This window comes from Phascolarctos cinereus, unplaced genomic scaffold (assembly GCF_003287225.1).
Source record: "Phascolarctos cinereus isolate Bilbo 61053 unplaced genomic scaffold, phaCin_HiC Scaffold_8;HRSCAF=390, whole genome shotgun sequence".
Taxonomy (NCBI): Eukaryota; Metazoa; Chordata; class Mammalia; order Diprotodontia; family Phascolarctidae; genus Phascolarctos; species Phascolarctos cinereus.
Window position 1 is genome coordinate 15,683,170 of NW_027556291.1, and position 26,830 is coordinate 15,709,999.

General features: G+C 40.6%; 1 protein-coding gene across 6 annotated transcripts in view; it reads left to right on the forward strand.

Moving 5' to 3' along the window:
- The first annotated feature begins 752 nt into the window (after positions 1-752).
- The window catches only part of LOC110198653 (uncharacterized), a 38,963-nt gene continuing 12,885 nt past the window's right edge, over positions 753-26,830 (forward strand). Inside the window, exons 1-4 of one of the 6 annotated variants that reach the window (XR_002321776.2) lie at positions 753-1,036; positions 1,143-1,307; positions 7,015-7,161; positions 15,818-15,995. Coding sequence is in view for 2 of the 6 variants with exons in the window: in XM_078147965.1 (XP_078004091.1) it covers positions 973-1,307; positions 7,015-7,066 (387 nt within the window). In the remaining 4 variants the exon portion in view is untranslated. Of the gene's footprint in view, positions 1,308-7,014; positions 15,399-15,817; positions 15,996-26,830 lie in introns of those variants that run through there. The other 5 variants (XR_013483687.1, XR_013483686.1, XM_078147966.1 and 2 more) reach the window with 5 other exon arrangements.

The following is a 26,830-nucleotide window of genomic DNA, read 5'->3' on the forward strand; positions in this document are numbered from 1 at the left end:
CCATATTTGAACTCGGGTTCTCCTGACTTCAGGGCTGGTGCTCTATCCACTGTGCCACTTAGCTGCCCCTGGAAATTATTTTCTACTGCATGTACTTCGCATTTATTTATCTGTGTATATGTTGTTTTACCTCAGATAGAATGTAAGTTCCTTGAAGGCAAGAACTGTTCACTTTTGTCATTATATCTCCAGCATAGGACATAGTAGGAACTTTAAAAGTCCCTGTTGAATTGCATTGGGAGAAGGCTGTGAAATAGAAATTATTCTTAGCCATCAAACCTGGTCTGTTGTGTCACTGGGCAGGATCTGACATACCAGTCATATAGAGATGAGGAATCTAATGGCTAGAGAGATTAAATGTCCTCTCCAAGGACCTGTGGTCTGTGCTTGGGCCAAGATCAGACCACAGGTGTCTTTACTCCCACTTCATTGCATTTGTTACTACATTGTACTCCCTACCCCTTGCAGCTCTCCCCTGCCTGCGAAGGCTTCTCTGGAAGGTGTTTCCCAAGTGGTAGTCATAGTTGGACTTTTTAGCAGCAAAGTCAAGAGCGTTGCCCTGAGTTTGGAATATTAGTCGGGGGGGGGGACCATGGCTGTTGTTTGGGAAGCAGGGGTTAGGCTCTAACCGTTAGGGTTAACCGTTAGGTTGCTCAGACATGTGAAGGGGAAGCTTATAGCTGTAGGACGGGAAGTGGATGGGCAGAACTCTACAGACAAATTGTGAAGGGGAAGCGTATAGCTGTAGCACAGGAAGTTGGTGGGCAGAACCTTCAGTCAGACAGGTTGTGAGGGGGAGAACTGTGGCTGGAGGACAGGAAGCAGGTGTTCAGAAATAGCTCTTTCTGCCCAAGGCTCTGCGCAAGGCCCGTCCACGTGAAGGGAAGGAGGGTCAGGTTGGCCGGGGCTCTTTCGGGTCTTGCAGGCGCTTTCCCCACGTTCTCGCCCTCCGCGCTAGGCGGAAGGTGAGGGATGGGCCTGGCAGCCTGGCTGCGCCTGGTCGGCATGCTGTGGCAGGTAGCAGCTGCCGTGGAAGGTAGGCCGGTCCTTGCCTCTGAGGCCGCAGCGCCCCGCGCCGCGCGCCAGGAGCTCTCGGGTCTCCATGGTGCTTTCTCTCTCCCTCTCTCTGTGTGTTTCTTTAGTGACGCCCTGGAGGAGAATCCGCGTCTGCGGCCGCGACGGCGGCCGCCGGCAGGGATTCACCGAGCAAAGGTCGCCTTGGCTTCCGGAGGCCAGAGGAGCCCCGGCCTTCTCCTGGGGGGCCGGCGGGGGACCTCGCCTCCAAGCGGAAGATGGCGTTTGGTTAGGTAAGTACAGCAGCCAAAGAGCCGGGCTTGGATGCCACGTTCGATAAATAGCAGGCACGTCTTCCATGAACCCTCCCCTCCCCCTCTGCAGCCACCCCTGCGGGCCATTTTCTGTTGGAACGGAGATGGGTGAACTGAGAAGTTAACACATCTTGTCAGTCAGAGTGTAGATTTGTTGTCAGGCTGACAGCCCCCCCCCCCCCCCCCAGCAGTGGTTTGGTTTTTTGTTTCTTTTGGGTGGGGGTGGGGGTGGGGGTGACACACCTGTGATGTAATTTATTTTTAACCCTCTCCCTGGGAGGGAACGCCTTCCTCTGATGAGCTCACACACCTGCAGCTTATAACTTTAGACAGTTGCCCAGGGACACTGAGGTGAAGGGGCTGGCGCAGTAGGGTGTTAGAGGTCATGGGACTGAATTCCCCCTTAGAACGGTAGCAGGAATTCGGTGAACACAGGCAGTGTGTGCAAACAGGATGGAGGGAAAGAAAGGCACAAGTTGCATTTATTTTCATAAATATGGATGGATGGACTCTGTGCCCTGAGCTGTGGTAAGCATCTTATAGATGGTAAGTATCTCCTTGGATTCTCACAGCAGTCCTGGCAGGTAGGTGCCATTAGGATCCTCATTTTAAAATGGAGGAAACCAGGGAAGGCAGAAGTTAAATGACTTGCCCAGCTAGTCAGTGTCTGAGACCAAATTGGAACTCAAGCCTTGCTGACTCCACACCCAGCACTTCATCTGCTGTTCCACCTAGCTGATTTTGGGCAAATCACTTTCCTCCTGAGGCCTCCATTTTCTCCTGAATGGGGAGTGAAGAGTTTCCCCAGTGTGCTTCTCTGGTCTCTTCCACTTCTAAATCTAGGAGCCTGTGAGTTAGTTCCCCATTGGTCTAAATGACTTTTAAAGCAACATCCAAAGGTGGCTGCTGACTTCTGTAGAAGTGATTTATGTTGTGGGATACTCAAATATCCAAATGAATCTGTTATCTCTTGCTTTGGGTTATTTCCTCTACTAATCCTGGTGGTGACCCATCCATGCCTACTTAGAGTGTGAGATTCATACCCTGGGATAAGAACTTGAAATCTAAGATCAGATTATGACACAGGATTACTTAGAAATTTACCTTATTCCCCCTTCCTGTTTTATTTCATTTTTCAAAAGATCAGCCAAGTATATTTTAAAAGAGAATTATAAACACTTTCAGAATATTTTTTTTTCAGTTTTGATTGACTGACTCTTATCCTCATGGTTGATGGAAAAAATTCTGTCTATCTTAAAGTGAACCTGAGAGCAAATATGAGGAAGGTGTTAGAGAAGGGAAAAGGCTCAGTTGTAAGAAAGAGCCTTTGGGGGGGTAATATGGCCCCTGAAACCAAGAGTAGCCATTTTCCCAGAGTCCTTTATTCTGGGAGAGCCAGAGATTACTGTTCTTACTCCCTGGTAAAGGCTTCTGAACAAGACTTAGTCACATAATGTACTTAGCAGCTCTTTCCAATTACAGTCTATTAGGGAGTTGCAAATTACAAGTACTCATCTCTCTATGGTTCTTAGAAATCTATAAGGCTTTCTGCTTTGTTTGCTAAGGAGAAAAATGAATAGGATAGAGTTAGCAATATGAGGAATATTTTCTGAAGAAAGAAGAACTTTTTTAAAAGTTGGAGAACAAAATCTTCAATCTAAGTACCACTGATCCTTTTGATCTAAGGTGGAGATTGTTCTTTTATATGTTGGCTCCTATAATTAATTCATACTCACTGCTATGGTTGTGTGAATAGAAAAGCCAGGCTTTAGTTCACTTATTGAACATGTGACAGCTTCATTGTCGTTAGATTTTGGGAGTGGGAGGACATACTTGTGATATTCCAAACCCACTAGCAGAGTACTTAATAATAAAACTTTGCTTTAGAGAACCATCCATATATCATCCTCTCTCTAATTCTACCTCCTTCCCTCCCTGCAAGGGGAAAAAAAAAAAAGGAAAGATTTTTATCATAACCTGTGACTGAGAGCTCTCATCAGTATCTGCCACCCGGGTAGCGCATTATGTCTTCAGACACAATAGAGCACTGAATGGAGAAATCTAACAAATATAGCATGCATGATTCTCCTTAAAGATTCCCTTGGTCTTGTCTACTTTAGCTAAAGCAGTTGCTTTCCTTAAGCAATTAAAGAAAAAGAGCTGTGGTTCAACTTGTATATTCAGTGACATATGAATTACTTGGCATAAGCTCTAATTTTAATATTATTTCATTGGGTGGTAACAGCAGTCATTATGTATGTGCTTCTCTTGCTACTAAGGTGGCCTGGCATTCCAGACCTTGACCAGATGGGCTGTTCTCCTTACTGCTGAATTTTATACCATACACTTGTGTTTCCTTGATTTCTTCTGTCGTGTTTTTAATTTTGTTATTTTTAAGAACAGATATTGGGGCAGTTAGGTGGTGCAGTGAATAGAGCACTGGCCCTGGAGTCAGGAGGACCTGAGTTCAAATCTGGTCTCAGACACTTGACACTAGCAGTGTGACCCTGGACAAGTAACTTAACCTGGACAAGTCATTGCCTAGGGCCCCCTTCCCCCCAAAAAAATAACATGTTACTTCTTGGAAAATTGCTAAAAGTATAGCTCTTAAAGCATGCTTTAGTTACTATTAGAGATGGTGCAGAAGATGTTCATGTAGGGAAGTTAAGTGTGTCAAGGATCCTTAAAGCTGATGATAAAACAGGATCAGTTAAAAAGCCTTCAGAAGTACCTGGAAGCCTGGGGGCTTGTTACTGATTCCTCAGTTGTAGGCTTCTTGAATTTGGAAGAGCAGAAAGAAGACCAGTAAAGAAATAAATATTTGTATTGTGCTGCCTATGACAAGCATTTTAACTTCACAACAGCAATAGGATTGGGGGGAAAAAAGTAACCTTTTTACTGTAGAAACTCACTTTTTCATTCAAAGTATTACCAAAACTGCTAGCAGAAGTCCAAATGAGCCTGTAAGACCTGGCTTACAGATATCTGCATCAGACTATAAAACATTTACACTCCAAAAAACTGGAAGGGAGGGGCTTTTTAATGCTTCTATTGGGCTTCTGAAATCATACTTCCATTGAGGAAATGATGGACTCTAGTAAATATACAATTATGTGAGAAGAAGAATTATTGCAGAAATTCCAAAAAGGAAATAGAAATTGAATACCTTGACGAGACTTTGCATTGTGGCCCACATCACAAGGGGTTAAGACATTAAAGTGATGGAGATAAACATGCTTTAATGGTCTGGACACTGACCTACTTTAAGCCCCATTGAAAACCTATGGATGGTAGTAAAGACTGAAACAGGAAAATGGAACTGCTTGTCAAAGGTCTGCATACTCTCTCCACTGTGATGTGTGATTGCATAATGAACTAAAAATATGTAGCCAAAACTTGTGAACTCAGTGCCAAATGATGCAAGATACGAGGACATATGAGAGATTAAAACCGTTTTGAAGATGTACGAAGTTGTACATTTTATTGTGTAAACCAATACATTTAATTATTTTACTTTGTCTCAGTTAATTGCACCCTGTTGTGTTTACAGGAAGAGGAATGTATACAGTAGCTCCATTTTTTCCTTTTTTAATGGAAATGTCTCCATTTAATTTTATATAGGTCGTTGTACCCTATGGATGTAATGTACTCCTCCTTCACCTCTCTGCCTCTTGGAATCCCTTGCTTTCTTTTAAGACTTGGCCCATGTGCCACCTCCTTTGTTAACTCTTTCCTAATCCCCTTAGTTGTTAGGGCTCTCGTTCTTGCTCAATCCTTTCAGTTGTATCTGACTATTTGTGAACCTCATTTGGGGTTTTCCTGGCAAAGAGACTGGAATGGTTTGCTATTTTCTTCTCTAGCTCATTTTACAGATGAGGACCCCGAGGGTTAAGATAAGACCTTGTACCCATAAGTGTCTGAGGCTGGATTTAAACTCGGGTCTTCCTGACTCCAGGCACTTCACTCTGTCCACTGTGCCACCTTGCTGCCTGTGGGCCTTAACGTTCCTCACCTTATGTTCTTAGGCATTGATATGTTTCATTCCTTCCATGGAAACTAAGCTTCAGCAATGAAACCTTGTGTCCTTAACACCCCGAACAGTCCATTGCATATAGTCGGGCTCTTGATAAATGCCTTTGGGGTTGGATCTGATTGGATTGAATTGGATTTGAAGAGTCAAATTGTTCTCTGATTGATTGTTATTCATTTGCCGTCTGGCTTGGGGGGGGGTGTTTTCAAACTAGTTAACAGGAAAATCTAACCCATGTCTTTTCTGTTTCCATACTAACAACTACTGCGAGGGTTATCTGACACTTTGCTGCTTCAGTAAAAATGAATTACTTACTGTATATTGCACAGTGTTGTTTTCCTTGAATGCCCATGATGCTGTTTGGATGATTTGGGGGGATTGTTGGGTATTTGCATAATATGGACTCTGCAAAAACATCCCCGTGATAATATTTCTTTTGCGTGTGTCAGTGATTTCTGTGGCTGCAGTTTCCCCAAAAGAACTCTTTTCTGGTCTCCTGGGTCGCTTTCCTCTTGCTGTGCTTACTGTGCAGGAGCCTCTACCTTCTTGGGGCCTGTGTGTAAGCTAATTTTGAAGTATGGTACCTTACTTCAAGGCAGTTGGGGGAAAATTGTCATGTAAATTTTTCCCTTTAAAAGGGAGTGGGTTCTTCAGTATTTTAAGAAAAAATAAAAGATTTTAATTATCCCTGAGAAATAATAAGGATTACCTTTTCTTCCATTGAATATTCTTTGCTCTCTGCTACCAGTGATACAGGAGAACCTGCTAGGTTATAGTAGCAGGTTAGAGCATTACAAAGCCAAACCAATGTTGTCTTCCATTAAAAAGTCTTCCCTAAAAATACTATTTTAAGGCAAAAAGGTGGAATTTCCTTGTGTCTCATTTGCAGTGCATGGTTTTTAGAGAGTTGCCTCAGGCTTATAGAGATTAAGTGACTCAGCCATGGCCATAGAGCTAATAAGGTAGAGGTAAGACTTGATCTCAGGTTATTCTTACTCCCACTCCAGTGTTCTGGCCACTGTGCCAAGCTGCCATTTTGGATGCTTTAATAAAGATTCAGAATAAGACTCTTAGCCCTGGTACTCTGTATTGATATTGACAAAAAGGAAGTGAAGTCAGTTGAGAAAGCAAATTAGCACAGTGACTTAATGAGACTATTCTGCTCGCCATTATTTGCAGGAGAAGTCTCATTTTGTGCCAGTTAGACCTGATCTTCAGTGGTCCTTTGAACTGCTACCCAAGAAGTCTCGGGCACACATGAAATAACTAGAAACTTTTTGAGTATGGGGACCTTTTTTGCCAAAGAAAAATTTTGGAATTTCTCCCATTCCCTCCCTCCCCCTTCTTGTGGTTATGTTACGAATGTCTATTGATTGAGAAAATATACTACAAAAAAACCCTAGTATGAATTCAGTAATGTTTTCTAAATGAATTTGAATTATATTAATCATAACAGCATCTACATGTTAGGAAAGAAGTAATATACATGTGTGAGACATTCTTTAGTTTACAGAAGGCATAGCTACTTATTATTTATCATACTGAGTCTCACTGCATATTTTGTTGGAGCTAATAAGAGATCTAAGTGCCAATGTTTGCTGCACGAATGGATTCATGGACCCTTTGCAGTAACACACTGTTCTCTCTACCCCCAAGGTCAGGAACCATTGGGCCCCTCCCTTCCATGGACATCCTGCAAGTGTTGTGAATTCATTTGGCTTTCTGCTCAGGCTGCCTAGAAGAAGAACTGAATCAGGATCCCAAGTAATGTAACTGAGGACTGCTTGGCAAGCATCCCAAGAGGTGAATGTCACACCGGGTTCATGTAACTATAGCTCTTTCATAATTGTCCTATCATTTCAAAGGAGATTAGCACATCCTCCTGGAGCTGATGTCGCATTGTGCTTAGCTCACCAATATGCTGAAAGGACCACATTCTTGTTGGGATTGGGCCACCAGAACAAAAGAATTCTTCACCTCAGTGTACATTCCCACTTGTCTTGCACTTAAGGATTGACGAAGGACTTTACCACAATCAGCCCTCCCAGGTGCTAGTGCTTTCCTCTTCAAGATTATCTTCTATTTACACTTTTTATATTTGTATATCTTGCATGTACCTAATTATTTCCCCATGAGGATATGAGTTCCTTGGGGGCAGGGACTGGAGCATTTACCTTTTTTTGTGTCCCTTGTGCTTAGCATGGTGCATGCCAAGTAGTATATGCTTAATCAGTGCTTCTTGACTTGAGGTAGATGAGGTAAGTGGTATTGTATCTACTGTACAGATGAAGAAACTGAGGCTTAGAAGAGCTAAATAACTTTTTCAATGTCACCCAATTCCAGGACTTCCCCCCCCTCCCCCTGCAGGTAAAGCTGTTTAGGCTGGAATGGTTGAAAGACAAGTTAGCATTTTTGGATTTTAACAAATAAAGCTGTTATCTATAGTCTATTTTAGAGATACTGAAGAGAAATTGCTAGTGAGTTGACTGGTGGTAGAGGGAGGGAGAGAGAAGGGGGTGATGATCTTACTAATGAGTACAGGGACTCCCTCCAGTAGGTACTGACTGTGCAGTGGGGTACGATGGAAAAAAAAATACGAGTCCATAAGCTAGCCAGGTTGATTCAGCAAGCATTGATCAAGCATCCTTCTGCGAGGTGCTGAGGAGAGAAAGGCAAGAGAACTATTCCCTGACTTCACTGAGCTTAGATTCTGGGAGCAACAGGTACACAAATAATTAAATGTAAACAGAGAAGCAGAGGCAGCAAAGGGGCCCCACAATGAGTAAAGCAGAGGGCCTGGGGTCAGGAAGATCTGAGTGTGCCCCAGCCACTTTTACTCTCTGTATGACCTGGACAAGTCACTTAACCTCTACTGCCTTAGTTTCCTCATCTGTAAGATGGTCATAATAGCACCTGCCTCCCAGGGTTGTTGTGAGGATCAAATGAAATAATGTTTGTAAAAGATTTAGCCCCATGCCTTGCACATAGTAAGTGTTATATAAATGCTAGGGATGATGATGATGATGATAATAATGATGATAATATTGTTGCATGGGGTAAGCGGTTTAATTGGATTCCATCCCATAAAACATGGTTGGGGAAAGGAGGGGGAGGATGAATTTTTTTCCTGACCACCTCTAGAGAGACATGGCTCCTATGCAGTGCAGGTTTTCCCCTCTTCCCCTTTGTAAAGTAATTGTTGTAATTGCCAGAACACATACTGCATGCTAGTCCAGCTGTTGCCTAGTTTTATGTTTCATGCAGACGTGCTTTGTATATACAGTGAAATGAAGAGGTCTGCTACTGACAGGCAGATATTATTATTTTTATTTTTGGCATTTTCAAAACTGTTAGGAGGACTTGATTTTAGTCAGGTCAGCTTGCACTGGAGGAGAGATTCCTAAAGACTGCATTGTGAGGTAACCTAGAAAAATGTTAGTTGGGTGCAAACTATTTCAAAGACTGAAAATGAGACATTATATACTGTATATTAAGTTCTTTATGCCATTTCTTGTGGAAATTTTGTAATAAGTACATGTTAAATATCTTTGTGTAAAAATTATGGACAGCGGATCATGGGGAACTACATTTAATTCCAATAATGCCTCAAAATTGCCAGAAATGAAACTTAACAATTCCTTTCATAAGGATGCCATATGCAGCCAGAAATGCTAGGTCAGTACTCTGATAGCCCGAGAATATGCTTTGTATCATTCATCTCAATTAAATAACAGATGAATGGGTCAAAATGGAGGTCTTTTGAATGCAGGCTGCATACACGTGCACGTGCACGCGCACGCACGCTCGCACACACACACTCACGTGCACGTATGTACATTTGTGTGTATGTATATATTATATATATATTCAGTGAAAAGTTATATGGAACTCTATATGCTTGTTATACTTGAAGATAAAAGATACCGTGTAAATAAGGAACATCATCATCCATTCCAGACCTTTGGTAATTTACTTTCATCATACGATCTTCTCTAGGCCTTCATCACATAAACATAGCCTTGCCCACAAAAACTTTAACATAGAAATTCAGTTCATAACTGGTAAAAATTGTACTTCCCTTTTAAGTCCTTTTATTTAAAAAAAATCCAATTGTGAAGAAAGTTAGGAATTACAGTTTCTTCTGGAATGAAGTTGCCTAGTATCTTTGCCATATATGGAAAATTGTAGCTTTGTGATGTTGGAAAGGTACCGTAACCTTTCTGGGTTTCAGTGTCCTCTGTGGTCCCTTCCACGTCTAGACCTAAGAGCCTGTGTGCGACTGTGGACTAGGCACTTCATCTCTCTGGGTCTCAGTTTCCTCCTCTGCAAAATGAGGAGCAGGACTAGATTACTTCTAAATCTCTTCCAACTTTAGATCTAGTATCCTGTGAACTAGGGATTGTGCCTAGGACAAATTAGGCCAAGTGAATCATTGTGGCAGAGCACTGAATAATGCTGGAGCCTGTGCCCTTTAGGATTCAACCACAGAGTGGGGGCCCACCAGCAAGACCCTGAGAGGGATGGAGGATCGTGGGGGTTGTGGCGGTGATGTATCGGCCCTTCCCTCTGCACAGCGGTTGAGAGCTAGGTCCCACTCTACTTATGTCGCTGTTGTTCAGTGATTTCAGTTGTGTTCAACTCTTCATGACCCTATTTGGTGCTTTCTTAGCAGAGATACAGGAGTGCTTTGCCATTTCCTTTTCCAACTCATTTTACAGATGAGGAGACTGAGGCAAACAGGGTGAAGTGACTTGCCCAGCGTCACACAACTAGTGAGTGTCTGAGACCAGATTTGAATTCAGGAAGATGAGTCTTCCTGACTCCAGGCCCAGCACTCTGTGCTCTGCAGCACTTTGTAGCTGCACTTCACTCTAGTTAAATCTAGGATTAGAGACCTGTTAAAAGGGGATATCATGTGACCATATCCGACCTCCCAACCCCATTTCCACCTCTGCAACTCTGTCAAAGAAATTCAGTTTTTTTCCCGACTCTCCTAGTGAAGTGTCACAATTGCAGCACCTTTGTAGCACTGATACCTTTGAAGTTGACACCTGATTGGGACTAATGTCCCATGAGTTAGTTCCTGCTTGTATCTCTGTTTGCCCACCCACAGTTTATTTATGTCCAGAATGGTCAGAGACCAGAAGCAAATTTTTGCTTTTCCCCTCTCCTGGGTATATTCCTCTGCCCTTCCCAGCCCACTCCAGATCCTGTGTTTTACAAAGCCAGGGCAGGCACCCTTCCAAATTAAGAGATTCTGAGAGCTAGACAAGGCAGCAGAGGTCATTCACATCCATATGTTAGGGCTCTCTAGTATTAGCCTTTGGAAATCTTTAGCTCCAATTGTGACTTTTATAGAACTCTGCTTACCTTGTCTCTTTTCAAATTCTTACAGACTTCCTAAAGTAGGTATTGCAAAAATGATTATCTTTATTTTACAAGCGAACATACCGGGCTCAAACAGATTCTGTGACTTTCCTATAGCCACACAACTATTCAATGTTAGACATATTTTAATCCAAGTCTTTCTGACTCTAACACTTCACTACTTCAGAAATGGTTTTTTTTTAATTAAAAGAATGTTTTATGATATATAGATATTTTTAAGGGCAAGAATATCTTCTCTTTAACACTTTGGGTAAACCTACTTTTAGAAAGTGCCTAAGTGATCTGGATGAGAGACAGCAGTAGGGTGTATCAGCAGTGACCTCTTCCCTTCCTCAGCCTAACCCTAAGCCCACATCTTACATCCCTCTGCCCAAAGGCTGACGTGCAAGCAGTGACTCACCTGCCATTTTCCCACTGTCCTTAAAGCTGGGCCTAGCTCTTGCCCCAATGCTTGTTTTTTTGTTTGTTTTTTATTTTTTTCAAACTGGGTGGTCTTTTTTGGGAAAAGGCCGAGGAGGAGCTAGGGACGGGAAATAAATATGTGTGTATGTATCAGTGTGCATCCAAACAGAATGCTGCTGGCATGTATTTTAAAATTACTTTTTTTTGTGCCACAGGGGTACTCTCTTTTGGCTGTGTTATTTTGTGAGGATTATTCTTTAATTCCTTATACCCACTTTATTTTTTTTCTTTTTTTTTAAATTTATTTTTATTTTTCAACATTCACTTCCACAAGATTTTTGAGTTCCAAATTTTCTCCCCATCTCATCCCTTCCCTTACCCAGTGCTTGTTTTTAGTATTACTTTGAAAACTGCTCTCTTGAATTTGATATATGTAAAGAGGCAGTTCGGCATGGTGGAGAGAGTATGTATAACTCCTTCACTTCTGACTCCTGTTTCTTCAGGCCACTGTTTTGAGAAATGTTTGTCTACTGGTAGAAAAGGACATCTGGCTGGTCAAGTGGTAGCTCTAGGACTTGAACTCAGGAGTTATATGCTTAGAGATCATCAGAGCATTTGCTCCGTTTTACAGAGGAGGAAACCAAGGCTCAGAGAGATCGAGTGATTTGCCCAAGGACACACAGTTTGGTTAAGTAGCAGGACTAGGACTTGAACTCAGATCACTACTCTCATCTCCTTCCCCTCTCCCAGCTTACCTGCCTTCTCTTATTTGCTTGGGCTCCACCTTCTCCCACTCACCTATGTAGAATCCTGGGCTTTGGGCCTCATTCTTCTGTGTTTATGTTAGAAATAGTCATTTTCTTTATAATATTAAAAAAGCCTTGGTAAAATGGGGATAATAATGCACACGCTTGCCTGCCTCTGAGGTCTACACGGGAGGATAACTTCTCGGGAGAATTTTCTTTAAAAAAATCTCGGAGGACAAAAGTAGGAAATGAATTCTTAGGAGCTCATATATTATGTCTGTTTTTATATTCATATTTGTCTCTTCTCCCTCTACCTTGTTTTATGTACCATGGGCAAGCAAAGGAACACTGTGTTGCTCACCCTTTTCATTTCTTTTTTGACATGGTATCACCAAGGAGATTTTTCCATATAAACAGCTATTATATTTCTTTCCTGGACCCACTCACTTACCTGGACCTTTGATTATATTACAGCATATGTACAGTATTGTCCTTCATCTCCCTTTCCTTTTGTATTATCTGCTTTACAAAACAAAATACAAAATCCCTTACATACACACACACAAAGATGAAAAGCAGAGAAAAATATATGCACAGCTGTGCTAAACTGACTTGAAAGCGTTTGGAGTTCTGACCATAGATTTTCCCCAGTAGTTTAAGCATGTGTGTGTGTGTATGTGTATATATGTATGTATGTATATAAGGTTTTTAAATGCTTTAAATTGTATTGAGTGGCCTCAGGTATAGCTGAAATGTTAGGTGGTGACGCAAGAATTAAAACATTAGCTGGTTTCTGAACATTGTGAAGATGGTGATAGAAACAAAGGAAGTCTGCCTAATTTCTGTTGCTGTCCCATGCTCCAGATCTAATCAAGGTTTTTTGCATGCTATAAAAATAGTACTTGTAAATCTCTTGCATGTGGAAATAAAGCACTGCTATATGTCTGGTGTTCAAAACGTGAGCTAGAGCTTTTATTTTATTTTTATTCAGAACTTTAAAAAGAGTATTCCCATATATACAGCAAAACTCATAAAGACTGTCTATCAAACTGTGAGCTTTATTTCCTATCATTTGTTTTTTTAGAAAGAAGTACATAATGAAATCCAAACATTACTTTCAAAACTGCCCTTTTTACCTGTGCTTCCTTCTGAACTTCCTTCTGTTCTTGGGTATGTGTGTGTGTATATATTTATATTGTCCCTTTATTTTAAAGAATCTGTTATAGTCTCCCTCTCTCACCTCTGCCTCCTCACCCCCCAAAAAAAGGAAGAGAAAGAAAAAATAAACTATGGTAATAAAGAAGCTTAGACAGATGCCACCCCTAACTGTTTTCGTGTGAGGTAGTTGTCCTGACTTGGTCTCACCCAGGGGCCTCTGGGTTCTCCCAGACTCATTCCTCCTTGGATATTTGAGGGTCAGAGTGCTGGATCTTTAGGGCCGTCTGGGGCATGTCAGGACAGTGTTAGGGAACTCGGGACCCCAGGGCAGCACTGCAATGTCCACCTTGGTCCCTGTTTTTCTCCTGGGCTTCTGAGATTCCCACACTGGGGCCTTCTCAGGTGAGTCTCTCCTCTGGTTGCCTTTGGAGAAAGACACTGAAGGCTGCACATGTCCTTGAATAGGCTGTTTATTTTCACTGTCACTGGCCTGGCACTAGTTTTGCTGCTGGTCTTTTTCCTAAGCTTGTGGGCTTTTGGCTGATTTTATGTGCAATTTGGGGGTGGGGGAGAAATCAATTACTCTAGTTTCTCATTGGATTTCCATCTAGTGAAGATCTCAGCTTTTTGCTGGTAGAAGTGTGTGAGAAATGTCTGTTCTGGCAGCCATCTTGGCTGCACATCCAGGCTAGAGTCTTTTTAAAAGAGTTGGACACAACTGAAATGACTGAACAGCACCAAAAAGACTTCTGGCGTGTTTACGTGGAACACCAGGTACTCGTGATGTGAACAACTGGAAGAAATATTGTAAAGGAGGAGTTGGGGCAGAGGGTATGTCTGGAAACTAGAGAACCAACTTGTTTGATTAAGAAGCATTTACTTTGATAGATCTGTGATGTCATCACTGTGGATAATCCCTTCAGCAATGCAGAGCATGCCTAGCTCTCACCTTTTCATCCACGTTCGTGATCCCCAGTAAATCCTACACAGGCCCCACTCAATGGACTGAGGGCCTTCTTTTAGATCTCATGACATTGTATAAATGCCAGTAGAGCCTGTGGGCTGACCATCCTCCATGACGTTGGCAAACATCCTTGATGACACACATCTCACTATTTCATGCCTTGCCTAATATTAATAGTATAAAATTGTCTGAGTTAACTCTGGGGTTACATTTTTATGGGATCTTGATTGATGTCAACATTTACATGGAATAAACCTGATTGGAGGAGCCTTTGGGGCAGTATTTTACTTCACTGAATCAAAAGGTCTTTCCTAGTCAACGAACAAAAGACAGTGTGATGTTGTATTTTCTGTACTTTTCAATCAACAGTTTGTTGTAAAAATGGAGTCTTCCCATTATGAAAGCTTGCTGCTGCTTCTGTTCTCCAGCATTTATTAAAGAATTTGTGGTGATGGGAAAATTTGTCATGTAATGTTAATGTTAATCCACCCCCCTTTTTGTTTTTTGGTAATGATAAAGTCTGTACTTTTCTCCCAAGCTTCTCGCTTTCCTCTGTCACATATCTTGAGAATTAGTTCTTTGGTACCCTCAACATTGTGTTACCCCTGGTACAGACCTCCTGTGTATATACTTCTGCTAATCCAGTGCAATTGTTTGTCCCATCTTTGTTTTCTTTAGTGCTACTTCCACTTCCTCGTGTAGCAGTCGAGGGACTCCATTATCCTTGAGAGTGAAAGTTTTAAAAGGATAGAAATCTTTGTACTTTCCCATTTTTCATCTGTAAAGTACTCTTCCAGTTTTATCCTTAAATGTCTGGATTTTTGTGAATTTGTTCATCCCTTCACCAGTTCTTTCTGTTTTATGAGATAATGTTACTCACAATCTGCCACCATCCTCTCCTCTGAGATTTTCCAAATGAATATATATTCTCACCTGACGTTTCCATGGTTTTTACATCTCCCCATTTGGTAAGCCAAACAAGTGTTTGTTGACTGACGCAATATTTAGTTTCTTCTGGTCTACTCATTTTGGCAATAGTGTTTACATTGGTTAAATTTTCTTAGGAAATGATGGTAATCTGTGCCAACCTCTATTCTTTTATCCATTTTTGTGTATCAACACTGAAGTAGCCTTAGTTGCATGCCAGATCTTCTGATTTTATTATTTCTTCTGATTGTATTAATTTTAGTCTTCACTATAATGAATTAGTTGTCTGTGCACAGGCAGCTGATATGAAAATTGTTTCCATACCAGTAACCCATTATTTCCTGTCTGTTAAAATATACTCAATTTATTCTTTTGTATAGGTGTGATATATCTACTCTTTGTCATGTTTATTCTTTCCCATTTCTTCCCTTAAATAAAGTGTTCATGATATATAAGTGTGAGACTTCTCTATAATCTACAAACCTTTGTCCTTGAAAAACCACTGGAAATATAACTGGCATTTGGCGGTATGTTAACATTGGAATCTAGCTGCTTCTGCTTGTCATGCATCCGAGATTCACTGATGTCAGATGAAAGGGCAGTGATGGTAGAGGCAGGACAGCATGTGATACTTAACATGGAAGAGTAAAGAGGATACAACCCTATTAACAAAGCCCAGCATCCTCCCTCTCTGGCCACTTGGGCAGGAATACCACACCTAGACAGTTTACACCTTGGGAGGAAAGGGGAGGCTGGGTGGGCCTGGTCCACTTTGGTTGTAAAGAGCAGAGTTTGTGCTGTCTGTCAAGCGCTGACTCCACCCATCATGTGCATCACCCACCACCAGTCTTCTCTTTTTTCTTTCCCTTTGTAGGTGATGGACCACATTCTCATTCTCATCTACTTTTTGGCATGTGGATTATTCAGTCACATTGGCAGCTTGAAGCACTCATGTTATTGAAATTCTCCCCTTTGCTCTCCACTATTCTTTCCTTAGAATTGTATACAGGCCTATTTATATACAGTTCGTGTAATGAGACTATTAGAAATAAATAAAAAATAATCATTAATATACCCAGGAGAAACTTTTCCCATTCCCTGTGAGCCTTCTCAAACTAGACTTCGAACCCTCAGTGGCCAGAAAGTTCTGTCTTCCCAGGGCATACTTGTCTAAGACATTTTGCCCAGAATAGCACTTCAGTGATAAAACAATGTTCACTAGTTGGTTTGCTGGAGGAGCTTGGAGCACTTCGATTAGTCTTCTGGTATTTTGAATGTGGTGATGCTTTCATGTCTAGGAAGGAACCTCTACTGTCCAGTGAATATTTTGAGTACACTTCTATAATTTGTATCTTTGCCTGTCCCTCGGCTCCATGGTAAGTGTGCATGTGGGAGGGGGTTTCCCTTTCACAAGGCATGAACTGCCTGGGTATGGGTAGTCTTACACAGGTGATTGGAGAGAGAGGGGACGACTTACTACTAACGTTGCCCTCTTCGTTTTTCTTCTTCACTTTTGAAGTCCCCATGTTGTCCCACATCATTACCCTTCCATCTTCCAGTCCTTCAAGTGCAATGAATTTTGGAGTGAAAACTGGACAGATGAAGCAACAAGTACAGGTATGTCTATGTGCTACCCACCAGGAGCGTATTTCATTGTTCTTTCTAGCAGCTTAACAGAGAGAGCCTCTCTTCAAGGAGACATTTTGGTTTTGTGGAAACTTGTATTTTGAGGCACAAATATTTTTGAGTTCAGGTGCCCATCACAGTGCAACAAAGACGTGTTAGCCGCTTGGGGCAGCACTTGCTCATGCAGCTTGCAAAGACAAATACGTGCACTTGTAACTCAAACCTAGATGATCTTGAAATTGTTTAAATAAGGAAATTCAACTGAACTTGAAGCATTTATTAAATACTTGCTATATGTCAGTCATTGAAGATACAGATAAAACTTAACATTAAACATGGGGAGATATCTCTGTGTGCGTATCTACATATATAAACTATATTTTTCTGTCTAGTAATGGAAGAGGGACGTTCAGGATAGGCCTCTTGTTGGGTGTGGCACTTGGGCATGACTTTGCAGGAGGAGGATTCTCTGAGGAAAGTGAGGAGGGAGAGCCTTCCAGGCCTAGGGGAACAATGAGAAATACTCAATACTTCTCAGAGATATGATACAGAAGAATGATTGAAGTAAGTTAACTTAGCCCCTTCACTAGCCCCAGCATCGCCTTTCTGTCTGGCGTGAACCCTATGGGAAGCTGTGGCCATTCAGTTGTTCCAGTTGTGTTTGAGTCTCTGTGACTCCATCTAGGGTTTTCTTGGCAAAGATGCTGGATTGGTTTGCCATTTCCTTCTCCAGCTAATTTCACAGATGAGGAAATTGAGGCAAAGAGATTTAAGTGACTTGCCCAGGATCATACAGCTAGTAGTGTCTGAGGGTGGATTTGAAGTCGGAGATGTCTTCCTGCTTCCAAGCTCAGTGCTGTGTCCACTGCCCCACCTTGCTTCCCCGCGATGGGCATAGGCAAATGAAATCAGATTGCATTTCTGCTCTTTCCAGAAAACCAAACAAATGTGTTTATACAATCTTCCATTAGCCGATGTAATTAGTTGCTTAAGTAGCTAAATATATGACAGTATTTTTAAGGCATCTCCATTTATTTAGCACTTATACTATTAAGCTTTCCCCTACAGCTTTTAGCGCAGAGGCCTTTTTACACATTAGTTGTTCAATAAATATTTAACATATCTGAAAGTTTATGGAAATTATTTTCAATTTCATATACCTTGTATTCTCATCAACTCTTACGGCTGATATAAGTTTTGTTGTTCAGTCCTTTCAGTCGTGTTTGACTCTTTGTGACCCCATTTGGGGTTTTCTTGGATGGCAAAGATGCTAGAGTGGTTTGCCATTGCCTTCTCCAGCTCATTGTGCGGATTAAGAAACTGAGCCAAACGGTAAAGTGACTTGCCCAGGGTCACACAGCAAATAAATGTCTGAGGCCAGATTTGACCTCAGGTCTTCCTGCCTCCAGGCTAGGCGCTTTATCCACTGTGCCACCAGCTGCCTCAACTTAAACTTAGAGACTGTCTAGTTTAGCCTGCAGATTTTACAGATAAGGAAACTGAGGCCCAGAGAGCAGATAAGACTTCTGGAAAGTGAAATGGGTGCCTTAGGAGCTAACAAGGTTCTCTTTCACTGCAAGCCTTCGTACACTTCTCAGGGTGGTTTATAGGAGGAGTTCTTGTTCAGGTACAGATTGGACTAGATGGTTTCTAATGTTATTTCCAACTGTGATTCCATGGCTTTCATCTTCTCTTCTCACTGAACAACTATAGGTTAATCCTAATTTGTTTTTGTTCTGTCTGTTCTTCATGCTTACTCTGTTTGGTTATTAGAAATTGGCAAGATTCTCAAATCTGGCATAGAAAACAGATTATTTGTAAAGAAATCATTTAGGGGCAGCTAGGTGGTACAGTGGATAGAGCATTGGCCCTGAAGTCAGGAGGACCTGAGTTCAAATCCAGCCTCAGACCAAACACTTAACACTAGCTGTGTGACCTTGGGCAAGTCACTTAACCCCAATTGCCTTTAAAAAAAAAAAAAAGGAAATCATTCAACAAACATCTCAATTTTTGCTGTACGGCACATTCATACATCCTTTCTGAATTGAACCTTGTCTTTGTGTTAGGCACTGGAGTTGATTAAAAAGTTTAATAACACAATGTTACTTTCAATGAGTTTTCAGTATCATGGTGTAGGAGAAGACACAAATAACTTTACAACACAATATTTCATGATTAATATGTTAAACATTTGTGAAAGAAAAAACAAGGGAGAAGATACCTATTGACCAGTGAAATGGAATCAGGAAACTGTTCCTGGAATTTTCAACTCTAACTCTAAAAGATGGGTAAGGATTTAGCAAGCAAAAGAGAGGAGTGCATTCTTAGCATAGGAAAAAATATGTGCAAAAAGCTAGGGTTGGATAACATGGATGTGGATAGGATGTGTTGGGGGGAAAGACAGTTAATTGCGCTTTCCCTAGAAAATAGAAAGAATGGACAAGAACTATATGAAATAAGGCAGGAAAGTGGAGGGATGGGCAAACACAAGGAGCAGTTGAGAATGGTTGAGGGCCAGCATGACTGGAGGATTCCAGTGAAGTACCCAGGGATCTGTACTTGGCCTTGTGCTCTATAACACACACACACACACACACACGTATGTTTATATCTACATATGTATATATGTGTATGTGTGTGTGTATATACATATATACATATATATATATATATATATATATATATTTAAAATCAGTGACTTAGCTGAAGGCATAGAAGGTATTATCCTACAATTTTTGGATGACACAAAACTGGATGACAGAACCAGTCTGAGCAGGGCTTTGTCACCCTTTTCTGTGTCTTGGACCCCTTTGGCAACATTGTAATGAAGACTAGGCATAGACCCCTTTTCAGAATCATGTTTTCTATACATAAAATACAAAGGAAATCAATTATATTAAAATATAATTCTTAAAATATTTTTTAAAAAATTCATGGACCCCAGGATAAGAACCTCTAACCTAGGATGTCTGGCTGATTCCAGTTAGGTCGGTTTTGATAGGGATAAATGTAGAGCCTTATACTAAGGTACAAAAAATCAACTAAATGAATATAAGATGGAGAAAGCATGAGTAGACAGCAATTCTAAAAAGCATTTGGAAGTTTTAATGCCCTGCAAACTCAGTATGAGTTATTAGTGTGATATGGCAATGATAAAAACTATTGTGACGTTGGGTTGCATTAGAGGGAGCAGGGCTTCCAGGAATAGGGAGGTGAGAATCCCACTGCAATATGCCCTTGTCAGAACTCATTTAAAGGACTGCATTCAGTCCTGGGCAACACAATTTAGGAAGAATGTTGATAAGCTGGAGAGTGTCCAGAGGAGGACAACTGGCATGGTAAAGGGCTTTGAGTTCATGACACATGAGGACCAGTTGAAGGAACTGGGCATGTTTATCATGGAGGGGAAAAAAAAAAAGGTAAGACTCAGATGTGTATGTGGGGGTATAATAGTTATGTTCAAGTAAAATATTGAGGGATTGTCTGCTGGAGGAGGAATGATACAAGTTTCAGTTGGCCCCAGAAGTTAGAAACAAGTGCACAGAAGTTACAAAGACAGCGATTTTGGCTTGACCTCAGAAAAAAACTCTGCAATAATTCACAGTGTCCTAAAGTGAAGTGGCTTTCTTTGAGTGATGGTGGATTCTCCTTCATAGAGGTCTTCAAGCAGAAGCTAGACAACTATTTGTCAGGTATGTTACAGTGAAGGGATTCCTTCATGTGTAGATTGCACTAGGTATTTGCTGAGGTCCCTTACAACTTTCCAATTCTGTGGTCTGTTAAAGATCAAATGCTTTAAAATTGTGGTAGGCCCCAGATGGCAAGCAGAGGACTGTTAGAGCTTCACTTGAGATGATAAGGAACCACTGAGGCATTTTGAGGTCAAACGTGATGTAACTAGATTCATACATAAGAATAAATGGCAGAAGTATAAAGGACAGATTAGGAGAGAGAGAGATCAGGGGTAGGAAAGCCTCTGAGGGTCTGTACCTAGGTGGTGTGGCAGTGGAACAAAGGTAACATGGAAGCTGTATTTGACAGGTGAATTAAAGGGAATAATCCAAAGTCACCTCAAGGTAACAAAAATCATACGTGGTGAACAAACAAATAGTAAAGTCAGGCAGTGGAGGAAAAATTGTCTTGGTTTTAGATATGTTTAGTTTGGTGTACCCGTCAGTTGTCTTGGTGGAAAAATATGGAGGCAGTTGGAGATGCTATTATTATCTTGGTTTTTATTGCTCAGGAAACTGAGACTGAGATAAGGTAAGTGACTTACCTAGGATCACATAGCTAATAAGTATCAAAGGCAAGATTTGAACTCAGGTCTTCTTGACTTCAAGTCTAGAGCCCTATTTACTATACCTGTTTAATTGCCTCTCTTTTGATTAAGAGAGTTTTGGTCAATGAAATGCTTGTGTCCCATATAATGAGGGCTTCCTTGTCTTTTCTCACTTCATTGATTCTTGCCAAAGGGGAATTCCCCAGTCCCTTTTTCACCACGATTCTCAAAAAGAAAGATAGTCTCTGTGTCAGCTCTAAGATCTCACTCATTTTCTGTCCAGTCAGTTACAAGAGAAAAAAAGTCTGTCTAAGTGAATCAATATAAACACAGGACATTTAGGTAAGGTCTTTTGGAATCACACTGACAGCACTATGGGGGTACCCACTTGGCAGAGAAAGTTGCTCTTCAAATGAGTCTGTTAATGTTGTTTTACCTTCTAGATATAGTCACATTCATTATGAGGGGCAGACTGGCATAGTGGAAACTGCCCAGTCTTGGAGTCCAAAGACCTAAGTTGAGGTATCAGTTTTGGGAACCTACTAGCTATGTGATGGCTTAGCTAATTGACCTTGGACAAGTCATTTACCTTAAGCTTCAATTTCTTTACCTGTGAAAGGGGTCTGATCATATTTATCTGACCACCTTAGAATTATTGGGAGGAAAATGCTTTGTAAACCTCAAAACACATTTAAATTTTGTGCTATCGTTTATTCTTTGTTATGAATATTAGACACTGACAGCACCAATCAGCACTTTTTGGTGTTTTGGGTTTTTACACAGAAAAGAATCTTTTATTTTGTGTGAATAGTAGTCCGCTGTCTTCAGCTACCTAATCATCTGTTTTTTCCTAAAATTAAAATATTTCTTCTTGAAAAGATTTTCGATTATAAACTCTAAAGATAAACAACATTTTACTACTTGGCTAGATAGAACAGACAATATTTTCTCTACTGGTTAGGTTCACTATCCTCTGAGGTTTTGTGATCCAGAAAAGTAGACAAACCCAGCCGACTTAGAAAATAGAATTACCAACAAGCATTTATTGCAAACACGTACAACTGTGATTCTGAAAATGATTGTAATAGAAGGGCAGCTCACAACATGAAGAGGTGATTAAACTTCATGAAACAATTTGAAAGAAAAAGAAAATGAATTATGGAAAGGGCTTAAGCAAATTGCTAAAACAGCAATGACTAAGCCACACATGAGACCTTTCCTGATTTCTCTGCCCCCTAAGTTTTTTATTGTTGCCCTTTCAAATTATATTTAATTTTTATATTTTTACATTCATTTCAATTTCTCTGTTGTCTCTCTAATGGAATGTAAGCCCCTTGAGGTCAGGACCTATACGTTTTTGTATCTCTAGCACAAATTAGATACTTAGTCAATGCTTGTTGAATTGAATTCAATTGATTATTTTGGTAAACTTGTGTTTAGGAAGCAATAAGGATTTTAGCATTCAGTTATTGAGCCCTAATTCACTGCCTGCAGTACTCCACTGATACCTGAGGTAGTCTGGGGATTGGATCTAGTCAACCCCTAAATTCTAGAAATGGCTAGATGTGGACTTCCAGGGATTTGGTGTTCATTTTCTTCCACATACTTGCAACTTCCCTGGTAAACTCTGACTGTACTGTAAATATCATAAGCCAAATACTAGTAGTCTTCATTCTATAGAGGCTCAGCCCTTATATAGACTATGAAGGTATGTACTTCAAGTCTTCTACATAAAGTGAATAGAAGTTAGTTGTCATGTGGAATCTAGTGTTCAGAATAGTACATATTTAGTCCAAACAATTGCTGCTATATATAATCTTTTTAGTTCCATTAGAAAAGACCTAGGAAAGGTTGGTGGAGTAGAGATTAAGTTCTTCAGGGCCCAGGGAAGCTCCTGGCTCTGGTCTTGTTTCTGTTTTCCACTGTCAGTCTGATGGACTTTTAGGGGAATAAGTAATAAGCATTTATATAGCTCCTACTGCATACCAGGAAATGTATTAAGTGCTTTCCAATAGTATCTCATTTCATCCTAATGAAAACCTTGTGAGGTGGTACTATTATTATCTCCATTTTACAGATGGGTAAACTGAGACAGAGATTAAGTGACATGCTTGGTTGGCATCATACAGCTAGTATGTGTAGTTGGGTTTGAACTCAGATCTTACTGACTGCAGGCCAAGGAAGGCCTTTTTAATTTCTGGAAAACCAATGCCTGGTTTGCTTCTTAAGTATACCTAGAATGAATATGCCCATTTTGTTCCGCGTTGTAGCAAAATGTCACCCACCTTCTTTGGGTACACACTTTCAGTATAGTTCCAGGAGAGAATGACTTTGACTTTGGAAGCTGACTCTCTGGTAAATATGTCTCTGAACAATAGCATGTGAGACAGCAGACCTGGCTCAAGCTTCTTCAGTAAGGTTGGTCTGTTCTTAACCATCTTCTCCTTTGGGCAGGTTGTCAGGGGCTGCTTTTTGTATCCTCAACCTACTCTCTCTGTCTGTAATTTCCCCTTCTAGGCCCCTGATCAACCAGCTCATTTCTAAGTAACTGGGATGTGATTTCTGTTGCTTAGCCAACCTCTGGGACACTAATAACATGTACAGTCTCTTGATTACTTGGAAGAGCCTAATGTGGTCCATGTGCTACACCGCTATCCTTATTGTATCTTTCTGTATCAAAGTCTTCAGCATTAGCACAAATGTTGAGGCCTCCTCTATTGCTCGTGGGGAAGTATATTTGAACTTCATAGCAATAACTTTGGCTCTTTCTGCCACCAAATTGACATGTGGGAGTGCTGTGTCTTCATTGTGCATATAACATCAAGAACAGGGCCCCTGAGGCTTTCTTGCACTCATTTTTATTTATTAGTCTTCTGAGACTCTTGTATTATTATATATGTGGTACATTCTGGTTAGGGGTTTTGTATTTTGTGCTTGTGGGGCCTCTCTCAGATTCTGGTTCCCCTCATGACAGATTCTCAGTTGTAAATACCTTTTTTTTGGTTCAGTCTTAGAGGCAGCAGCAATGGTACCAGGAGCACTCAGTGCCCAGAGATGGTAAGGGGACTGAATACCTGCCCATTACCCATCCCAGGGTAGAGAGGATTTGTGTTCACAAGGGAGCAGGGACCTTACCTGGGTAAGGATGAGAGCAAAGACCAGGAGCAATGACCACACCTCCCCAGATTTCACCACCTTGGAAGCACTGAAAACTTACAGGGCCCCTGAACTACCAGTGAAAAAAAGCAAGACATAGAAGCCTAAAGCTCAGAATAGCCTCCCTGCTCCCCTCTCCCCCCACCCAAGGTAAGTAGAGTCCAACTGTAACATAAAGTCCAAAATAAGAAATAGGCTTGAAAAAAAATTAGTAAAAAACAAAGAAGAACCTGACCATAAAAATCTACTATGGTGAGAGGGATGTTCAAAACATAGATTCAGAAGTAGAAGTGACTTGAAAACATCTACAAGCAAAGCCTCAGAAAATGCCGATTGGACACAAGTCCAACAAGACTCCTAGGAGAGCTAAAGGAAGAGATAAAAAAGAGCAAAACACGATTTAAAAATCAAATAAGAGCTATAGAAGAAAAAGTATGAAAAGAAAGGAGAGCAGTGCAAGAAAATTATGAAAAGAGAATTAGCAACTTGATAATAAGAGTAAACTCTTAGTGAAAGAGAAACTCCTTGAAAATAAAAATTAGCCAAATGGTAAAAATGAGGTACTAGAACTTGCTGAAGAAAATAACTCCTTAGATATAAGAATTGGCCAAGTGGTAAAAGAGTTACAAAACCTCACTAGAGGAAAATAATTCCTTAAAAATTAGATTTAGTCAAGTGGAAGCTGATGACTCCAGGAGACAATAAATAAATAATTTTTTTTTCCAGGAGAAACAATAAAACAAAGTCAAAAGAATGAAAAAAAATAAAATGGGAAATATTATGTAGGAAAAACAATGGATCTCAAAAATAGATGGAAAGATAATTTAAGAATTATTGGACTACAAGCCATGGTCAAAAAAAGATGCTAGACATTATATTTTTTAAAACTATAAAGGAAAATAGTCCAGAAATCTTAGAAACAGAGGGCAAAACAGAAATTGGAAGAATCCACTGATAACCCCCTAAAAGAGATCCCAAAATGAAAACTCCCCGAAATATTATAGCCAAATTCCAGAGTTTCTAAGTAAGGAGGAACTACTTAAAGCAGACAGAAGGAAACCATTCAAATACAGTGGAGCCACAGTCAGGATTGCACAAAGCTTAGCAGTTACTATTTAAAGAAAGAGAAGCTTAGAATATGATGTTCCAAAAGGCAGAGGAGTTAAGATTACAACCAAGAATAATTTACCCAGCCAGATGGTATGATCCTAAAGGGGGAAAATGGATATTTAATGAAATAGGGGATTGCCAAGCATTCCTGATGAAAAGACTAGAACTGAATAGAAAATTTGACAAGACTTGAGAGAAGCCTAAAAAGGTAAGCATGAGTGATAAATTATAAGTTTAAACTGTTTATATTCTCAGACGGAAGATGATACATGTATAATCCCTAAGAACTTTATCATCATCTGGGGACTTAGAAGGAGTCTGCTTAAACAGAGGGCATAGATGTTGGCCTGTGGCCTCCAGGCTGCAGGTTCCCCACCCCTGTATTGACATGATCTAGAAGAATGGAAGGCTAAGAAAGAGCAGTGTACTGGGAAGAGGGGGGAGGGAGAGGAAGAACTGGAAAAATTATTTCATATAAAACAGGCACGCAAGAAAGAGATTTTATAATGGCGGGTAAGTGACTGGGGGTGGGGTAGGGGGTGGGACAGGGACTGGGCAAAGATTGGACCTCACTCTCATCTGAATTTGTTCAAAAAAGGGAAGAACACATACACATGAACAATCAGCTGGGTATAGAAATTCATCTTACCTAACTAGTGATACCTGCTATCCCTGCCAAGAAAACTCTATGTGAGCTCAAGAAGAGTTGGACATGACTGAACAATCTTTTTTTAAAACAATTTCAGTGTCATTTATTAGTTGTATTTCTTCCTCTTGGCTTCTCCTTAGACTAAATGAAGAAATTAAACTACAGTTTTAGTCATTGACTCTTAGAGCTCTCCAAGAATGGTCTAAGAGCAGGGGGTAGGGGCAATAAAAGGGAGGGCAGATTAAAAGAAGCAGTGGTCAGAAACAAGTAGAATTTTGAGGGGGAAATGGTTTAAAAAAAAAAGAGAGAGAGAAGTATATATAGAGAGAATAAGATAGAGGGAAATACTCAGCAATTGTAACTGAATATTGATGAGATGAACTCACCCATAAAATAGAAGTGGATAACAGAATGGATTAAAAACCAAGATACCCTTGAAACAGAAAGACATATACAAGTTAACGTAAGGTTGGAGCAGAATCTATTCTACTTTGGCTGAAGTTAAAAAAAAAAAAGAAAAAGGCAGGGGTAAAATCGTGCATACCCCCTGACCCAGCAATACCACTACTAGATCTGTATCCCAAAGAGATCAAGGAAAAAGGAAAGGGACCTGTATGTACAAAAATAATTATAGCAGCTTTTTTTTTCTTTCAAAGAATTGAAAATTGAGGGGATGCCCATCAATTGGGGAATGAATAAAATTATGGTATATGATTGTGATGGAATACTATTGTGCTATAAGAAAAGATGAGGGGGACGGTTTCAGAAAAACCTGGGCAGACTTATAGGAACTGATGCAAAGTGAAGTGAGTAGAACAAGGAGAACATTGTGTAGGATGTATAGCACTATTGTAATGATGATCATCTGTGAAAGGTTTAGCAATTCTGATCGATACAGCGATCCACAACAATTCTAAGGGACTCAGGATGACAAATGCAATTTACCCCCAGAGGCAGAAATGATACACTCTGAATGCAGATTGAAACATTTTTTTTTTCACTTTTCTTATTTTTTTAGCTTTTTTTTGTCAATGTGTCTGTTGTGGAAATATGTTTTTGCATAACTT